The 8,376-nt window shown below is 48.1% G+C and overlaps 1 protein-coding gene across 1 annotated transcript; it reads left to right on the top strand.

The window, feature by feature from the left end:
* Positions 1-3,642: 3,642 nt before the first annotated feature.
* FITM2 (fat storage inducing transmembrane protein 2) lies at positions 3,643-8,145 on the top strand. The gene is made up of 2 exons (XM_047854526.1): positions 3,643-3,874; positions 5,869-8,145. Exons 1-2 carry the CDS (start codon positions 3,702-3,704, stop codon positions 6,482-6,484), a joined length of 789 nt encoding a protein of 262 aa, XP_047710482.1. The 5' UTR covers positions 3,643-3,701; the 3' UTR covers positions 6,485-8,145.
* Positions 8,146-8,376: the final 231 nt, after the last annotated feature.

Below are 8,376 nucleotides of genomic sequence, written 5' to 3' on the forward strand. Positions count from 1 at the left end.
ATTACAGCCAGTGATTTGTTGATAAATGTTTAACAACTAGCTCTCTAAGAAAATGTATAAGTATATATATACATAGGTTTTTCATAAAGTTTTCTCAACATACAGAATGTGTAGCACATAATTTACAAATAATAAAATATACAAGTATTCTTCACTGTAAATTTCATATAGTGGATTGATTCTCACAGAACACTTTCATTGCTTTTTGCTAGACTCTTGTATCTGTAGACAATTTATAGTTTCAGTTCAACCATACTTGACAAATGGAGTTGTATCTCAATCTACACAATCAACAAACCAAACAAAGCCTTGATTTGCAGTAACTGGTGAAAAGACTCCCACCACAGATGGTTTTTTTTTTTTAATTTTTTTTTTTTCAACATTTATTTATCTTTGGGACAGAGACAGAGCATGAACGGGGGAGGGGCAGAGAGAGAGGGAGACACAGAATCGGAAACAGGCTCCAGGCTCTGAGCCATCAGCCCAGAGCCCGACGCGGGGCTCGAACTCACGGGCCGCGAGATCGTGACCTGGCTGAAGTCGGACGCCTAACCGACTGCGCCACCCAGGCGCCCCATCCACCACAGATGGTTTTGAGCTTCCAGTGTGATGTCACTGAACATGCAGTTGGGAAAATTGTGCAGTAACATGCCATACAGATACAACAGATACAAGTAACCCCAAGAGCATAGATAATAAGCACAGGTAATTAGAATACGTAAGGATAGGTAATTAGGAACCAATGGGTTTTGAATATTAACGTTGAGTTTCACTGTTAGTTTAGATAATGTAATTTTTAATAATGGCCATGTTTAACAATCATCTTGCCAAAGTCCTGAAAATGTAACAATTTGCTGTCACAGGCCTGTATAGTTGGCCCCAGGACACCACTGAGTTCACAACATAAACATATATTTCTTAATATGGGTTGAGGTAGAAAGAAAGAAAGAAAGAAAGAGAGAGAGAGAGAGAGAGAGAAAGAAATGGAGGGAAAGAGAGGGAGGGAGAGAAAGAAAAAAGAAAGGAAGGAAGGAAGGAAGGAAGGAAGGAAGGAAGGAAGGAAGGAAAACTGCTCTAAAGACGTATAATTTTTCAAGTCTGGGTTTAACCTAGTCTGCAAAATTCTCCAGGGATAAAACGACATAGTCTTAAATGGAACAAACCCATATCCTTTGTACAGAAATACAAATCCTGAAAGTTTCAGGAGGTACATTTTTGAAAGTTCATTTGGGTGATGTCTAGAGTTTCTGTTCACGCAGAGCTCTTTCACCTTTTCTTGGAGTGGGGGATCAGCATCTGGATTTTCACTGATGGAGCCGTTTTAATAATATCCAATTACCTCCCTGTTCTTGACCATTATGCAGTTTTCCATGGAAAGTAACAATGGTTGAGCATCTGGCAACCTTCAGCAGATAGAGATGGTTTCAGATACTATTTACAAGCTGCCTTCACAAATGGCATCTTTCTAGCTGTGTACTTCCCATTCCCGACCATGAAAAGCCAAGCTGGTGTGATCACCATTATACATATATATTTTTAAGAATGTAACTTTTTGAAGGCCCAGAGATATCTTGTTACAGAAGAACCCCAATTAGATAAGTGTGATTTTCAGATATGAAGATCATCTTGAGATGGTTCTAAGGAATTAATGCTGTTGTTCTCATTAGTTTATTAATTCCCTGCATGAGAGGTTTTTTTAAATTTTGTTTTTATTTTTTGAGAGAGAGAGAGAGAGACAGAGACAGGGAGAGAGAGAGACTCCGGAACAGGTTCCACACTGTCAGCACAGAGCCAGATGTGGGGCCCAATCTCAAGACCATGAGTTATGACCTGAGCCGAAATCAAGAATCAGACACTTGGGGTGCCTGGGTGGCGCACTCGGTTAAGCGTCCGACTTCAGCCAGGTCACGATCTCGCGGTCCGTGAGTTCAAGCCCCGCGTCAGGCTCTGGGCTGATGGCTCAGAGCCTGGAGCCTGTTTCCGATTCTGTGTCTCCCTTTCTCTCTGCCCCTCCCCCGTTCATGCTCTGTCTCTCTCTGTCCCAAAAAATAAATAAACGTTGAAAAAAAAATTAAAAAAAAAAAAAGAATCAGACACTTAACCAACTGAGCTACCCAGGTGCCCTTCTGCATGAGGGATTTTAAATGTCAGTCCATTATAGGCATAGATCAGGTCAGTGCTTCCCAAGTTTGGGGCATGAGAATATTTTAGACAGCTAGTGATGATGAATCCTTGATTTAGGGGCATGAGAATATTTTAGACAGCTAGTGATAATGAATATTTCAATATAAATGTTTATTTGTGATAAATACAATTGGCACACATAATCCATAATCTCAAGGATATATTTGCTCGGGAAGCTATTCGGGAGGTATTTAAGTTTGAAATGTGTGTTGTTTAAAGAAAAGCTTTAAATAAATATTAGTATTGGTGGTATGTGGACATAGCAAAAGCAGCTAAGGTAGCCGTAATGGCCTAAATGGTGATCCTCAAAAAGATGTGTCTTAACCCCCGGTACCTGGGAATGTGACCTTATTTGGAATGGGATCCTTGCAGATATAATCAAGGGTCTCAAAATGAGATTATCCCGGATTTACGGTGGACCCGAAATCCAAGGACTATTACCCTGGTTAGAGACAGAAGGAGAAAGACACACAGAGGGGAGAAGGCTGCGGGCGGATGGAGGCAGAGACCGGAGTTACACAGCTACAAGCCAAGCAACGCCCAGGATTGCAGGCAGTCACCAGAAGCTGGGAGAGAGGCCTGGACAGGAGTCTCCCTCAGAGCCTCCGGAAGGAACCATCCTTGCCAACAGCTTGGCACTTCCGGCTTCCAGAACTGTGAGAAAATAAATTTCTGTTGCTCTAAGCTAAGCAGTTTGTAGTAATTTGTTACAGCGGTCCGAGGAAACTGATACAGCGGCAAAAAAAAACCCAAAAAACACAAAAAAAACAACAAAAACAAAAACAAAAAAAGCTACAAGTTTGAGAAACACTGAATTGGGCACCCAGCCATGATGGGGGTGAGAGGATTTAGCTCTGTGATAAACTGAGCAACTGAGTCACCAACACTCTCATCTGACCTTAACCCCCAGAGTCCAGCATTTTCACTCAATACACTAGTTGTTTAAAAAGTTTCTAGAAATTCAGGAACTTAACATTTGAATTGAATAATTATTTTCCGCACTTCTTTCCTAATGAAATGAAATCTCATGTCCCTATACCTGGATCACCGTAATGACCTCGGGGTCATAAACTAACTCTTGGGAAGGGTTGAGCTCCTCTTGGCTCCCCATTTACGGATGAGAAAACTAAGGCGCAGATGGACAAGGTGTCTCCAAGCTTCCAAAAGAGACTAAATGGTGCTGTGGCCACTGCTCCAATCCCTACAATACTGCACTTAACTCTTTCCGGTATCCAGCAAATACTCCCGGAGCGCTTTTTCCCAGACCCAGAGAAGACTCCGAGGCTGCCACGTGGCGGCGGGACTGGGAGAAGTGAGAGAAGGACCGCGGCGTTCCGCAGCGGACGCCCTGCAGAGGCCGCCAGTGGCCAGGAGGGGGAGCGCGAGCGCCCCGCGAGGGGTGGGGCTCACGGGAGGCGCGCATGCGCCCAAGAGGAGGCACGGCGCCTTCCCGAGCGAAGGGCAAGACGGTAGCCGGGAGGACACCGGGAGGCGGACGGTGGCCGACGAGGTCGGGCATGGAGCATCTGGAGTGCTGCGCGAGGTTCCTCCGGGGGACGCTGGTGCGAGCGGCGGTGCGGCGCTACCTGCCCTGGGCGCTGGCGGCCTCCATGCTGGCGGGCTCCCTCCTCAAGGAGCTCTCCCCGCTGCCCGAGAGCTACCTCAGCAACAAGCGCAACGTCCTCAACGTGTGAGTGCGTCCCGGGTCCTCCCCTGTCCCCGCCATAGCCGACCCGCCGTCGCCTCGTCCTGAGAGCCGGGGCTTAGCTGCCCTGATGGACGAGTCAGCGGAAGGGGAGGCCTTCCCCGTCGTGACAGGTGCATCTGCACGCGTGTCGCGACCGAGGGATCCCCCGAATAGCTAGTGTCACTAGCAGTTGGCGTTTGCACGCCCAGACGAGCCAGCCGGAGTTGACTGGGCAGGGAGTGACTTGCAGGGCTGTGTGCGTGTCTGTGTGCGCCTGTCGGGGTGTGGGGTGGGATGGGGCGTTGAATTAGCCTCTGTCGCTGCACCCCCACCTCCCCGTGGAGTCCGGAGTCAGCCCTGGACCTGCTTGGGAGATGCCACCTCTCTCCTGCCTGCCTGTATCAGACCCCACGCTAAGTCCCCCCCGTCCCAGCTTGTGACAGAATCCCGTCACCACCTGTGAAAGACCTGCCTTCCCCTGCTGACCCTGCAACCTTTGCGAGCCTTGCCCCGGCCTCTGACCCAACTCCCTCTCCAAGACAGTCCCCCAGGAGTGGAACCCTCCAGCCTCCGACCTTTCCCCTGGATCTCCTGGGACCTTCTCAGCCACTCAGAGTTCATGGCAGTGGCCCAGGAAAGTAAGCCCAGTGGGGCTCTTCGAGACATCTCCTTAACTCCACCCACTCACGCCTTTTTGTTTGTTTGTTTAACGACTGGATTTTAAGTTTATTGCACAAAAACACTGTTGCGCTCTTAAAGGGAAACTCTGGAAGATAAGACTTGGCCCTTGAAGTGAACTTCGATTCTCCCTTAGAATTACAGTGTCAGCAGCATCTCCCAAAAGTCAACCTAACTTTCGTTACCTGCGTAAAACCCCGGTTTCTCTCCGCAGCAGTTTTGTCAAATGCCTGACAGATCTTGACTCTGGCAAGATCCTTGCATATCAGTCCCAGGGAAGAAGTGAGTGTCAGGCTCTTGGGTGGTGTGTGAGAAGCCTTTGGAACCTGGGAGAAAGTCATCCTGTCCTTGGCCCCCCTTCCTTCCTCACGCCTCCATGGAGGCTGGGCTAAGAATAGATGGATGATGAGTGTGGTTGTTAGCCCCAAGTCTCTTGCGTGTGTGTTTCCTGTGGCCGGTCCCCAGGTCAGCCACCTTTGATGAGCAAGGGGGGACAGGCAGGCAGCTGCCACCTTATCTGGCCTGGGTGAGCTGGGAGCCAAGCAGCCTGGCAGACGAGTCCCTGTTGTGTGTGGGTAACCATAGGTTCTGATGTTTGGTTCCAAGCCTCTGTGCTAATTGGAGGGAACCAGTGAATCATTGGCTCTGGGAGGGATTTCAAAACTCACTTGGCCTCCTCAGCTCTATCTTAACAGCTGGGGAAACTGAGGCCTGGAGAAGTGTAGTAACAAGTTGAGTCGGAGTCAGGATTTGAACCTGATCTTCTGACTTGAACTCAGGTTCTGTTCTGAGATCATTTCTGCCATGTAGGAAAGAGCCACAGTGTGGGGGAGAAAAGACATGGGCTTTGGGCTGGCCAGACCTTGGTTTACTCTGGGTTCGCTGGAGGTTTGATTGTGACCCTGGACAGGTTATTGAACTTTTCTGAGCTCACATTCTTTATAAAACGGGGCAAGTGAGACTTTCTTCCCAGGGTAAGTGGGAGTGTTCTTTGTGTTCACTTTCCCAGAGCCTGGATCACAGACTAAGATCCCAGGCCCTGGACTTGAATCCCAGCTGCACCACTTGTGACCTCTGCTTTGGGCACAATACTTGTGTACCTCAGTTTTCTGATCTGTGAAATGGGGATAGTAACGGTAGCCAGCTCCTAGAGTTGTTTAAAGATTACATTTAAAGAACTTAGTAAGTGAAGTAGCTATCAGTAGCTGTTATCAGCTTTTCTTATTTCCCCTCCCTTGAGAGTCTGGAGACCTGAGTCATGACATTGTTTCCTCTCCACCATGTCCCCTCTCTTCACTTCCACTTTCCTCCTCTGCCAGGTATTTTGTCAAACTGGCCTGGGCCTGGACCTTCTGTCTCCTCCTGCCTTTCATTGCCCTCACCAACTACCACCTGACAGGCAAGGCCGGCCTGGTCCTGCGGCGGCTGAGCACCCTGCTTGTGGGCACGGCCATCTGGTATGTCTGCACAACTCTCTTCTCCAACATCGAACACTACACGGGCAGCTGCTACCAGTCGCCGGCCCTGGAGGGGGTCAGAAAGGAGCACCAGAGTAAGAAGCAGTGCCACGGGGAAGGAGGCTTTTGGCATGGCTTTGACATCTCGGGCCACTCCTTCCTGCTGACCTTCTGCGCCCTCATGATTGTGGAGGAGATGGCTGTGCTGCATGAGGTGAAGACGGACCGAAGCCACTGCCTCCACACCGCCATCACCACCCTGGTGGTGGCCCTGGGCTTCCTCACCTTCATCTGGGTGTGGATGTTTCTGTGCACGGCCGTTTACTTCCACGACTTGTCCCAGAAACTGTTTGGCACCCTGTTCGGTTTGCTGGGCTGGTACGGGACCTATGGGTTTTGGTATCTGAAACCCTTTTCCCCAGGACTTCCTCCCCAGAGCTCTAGTTTGAATTTGAAGCAAGACAGTTACAAGGAATAAAAGAGAAACAAAAGGGGTGATAGATAGCAGGACAATGGCTAATGTATTTTTCATGATTTTTCTTGGCTACTTGACTAAAGCATCAGTCCTCCTTCAGCGAGGGAGCTCACCAGGCGGTTTTGGTGAGTGGTGGTGGAGTCTGGGGAGGGACTTGAATCCCCACACTTCTTGGCCATGTCATCTTGTGTCACAAACACCACCCTTCCCAGTCGGGCACTTTTTGTCCCTGGCAAGACTTGACCTTAATCTGGAATGTTCCTTTTGTCCCTAGAGGGCAGAGCTAAGGCTCAGAGAGACGACAGAATCAGGAAGGCCTCCACTGTGTGGCTGGAGGGGAGGCCAGGGCCTCAGCACCCTTCTCTGCCACTGTCATTCTCTCCCTGATTCTAGTCATCTTGTATTTTAATGGCTGACTTAACGCTGTTATTTAATAATATTTCCCTCTGGTCAGCTTTGCGTAAGCATTTATTTCCAGCAGGGTTCTTTATAAAACAACCACCTGCCCGAAGATACTCTCTGGTGGTGGTATTTGTTTATCCTCAGAATGTTCTATATCACAACTGGCTTGTGATTACCTACCAAAACAGTTCAACTGGAGTGCCTCTGTGGCTGAGTATTGGATGATTTTTGTGTAACGAACATTGCCAGTTTTCTGTCTGTGTTGCCCAGTTTTACTGGCTTTTGGAGCAATAAGGTTACCTTTTTTCCCTACTATTTTGAGCAAATGCTTTATTGTTTTCAGTAACAACTATGGCGTTTGTTCTGTGTTGACAAAACTCCTGACGATAACCCACAACCTCGATGCTGCACTTTGGCACGTGTGTGGATAGCTTTGAGGGTTTTCTTAGAACACTAATTTACTTTTTATAAACTAGACTCCTGGATTATGGTATTAAACTCCCCCTCGCTTCATGGGGCTGTTTTCTCTATTAAGAATAAAACCTGAAAGCAGACATTTTAATACTAACTTGGTGAAATTTAAGCTGAGTCAGAGTAACTTTGCAAAATGCATACTTGCACTGAAACTTTCCTGACCACGCATCAGTGGTGTAAGCTGAACGGTGTCCTTCAGACTCAGCTGATAAGTACATTGACCAGTCTGCTGTGGCCCAAGGAATTTTAACATTTTGGACAAGATTATGATAAATTGGAGGTGAAGGAAAACGTCTTCCATTGTCTCTGATGGCAGGAAGCCTACTGTTTGCAAAAATGTCCCTGTTAAATGTCGGCACGACTTTGGCCCTACCCTCCACCAGACCCAAACTGGGCCTGCTCAGCTGGCCTTGAAATCGGTCTTTCCTTTCCCCTTTGCACACTTCTCAGTGTCCAGCCTGTCCTTCTGTGGCCTGTCACCTTCACCCGCAAAGGTACGTTTACAGCTCTGTGATAAGACACTCCCCCCGCCACCCGTCATCTCCACAGGTTGCAGGCTGTCTATTTACTGTCTCCTTAGGCCTTTTGTACCCAGCCCTTTGCATTTTGGATAATCATCCTGGAAGCTTCCTTGATGCTCCTTCTCTCCCTCAAAGCTAAGCCTGACAAACACTACACTTAACTGCCTTAACTCAAGCTTACATGTTAGGAGCTTGAGGCCTGAAAAACCTTCAGGGTAAATTGTATTTCTTATAAAGTTGTATTTAAAATATATATTTGGTATCCCACCAGGCTGCATGTTAATTTGTATCGATCAAAATGTGAGGTATATACGTTGTACCGAAAGGTGGCAGAAATGCTGGCTCTGAGATCTCGGAGGTGTCACCCGTGGTGCTTTGGGACTTTGGGAGCGTTGGCAAGATATGACGGGCCCCATGAGATTTTTTTTTGCCCTTTGGAGTTTTCGTCTGTAAACGGGGAGGTAGAGTAGGCGGCGGGGGGGGGGGGGGGGGCTTGTT

The sequence above is a fragment of the Prionailurus viverrinus genome, chromosome A3 (genome assembly GCF_022837055.1).
Source record: "Prionailurus viverrinus isolate Anna chromosome A3, UM_Priviv_1.0, whole genome shotgun sequence".
Lineage (NCBI taxonomy): Eukaryota > Metazoa > Chordata > Mammalia > Carnivora > Felidae > Prionailurus > Prionailurus viverrinus.

Excerpts from the sequence above, each read along its gene's own strand:
- FITM2 (XM_047854526.1), top strand. The coding sequence starts at position 3,702 with ATGGAGCATCTGGAGTGCTGCGCGAGGTTCCTCCGGGGGACGCTGGTG. Across the intron at positions 3,875-5,868 it reads AAGCGCAACGTCCTCAACGT|GTATTTTGTCAAACTGGCCT; the intron begins GTGAGTGCGTCC and ends CTCCTCTGCCAG.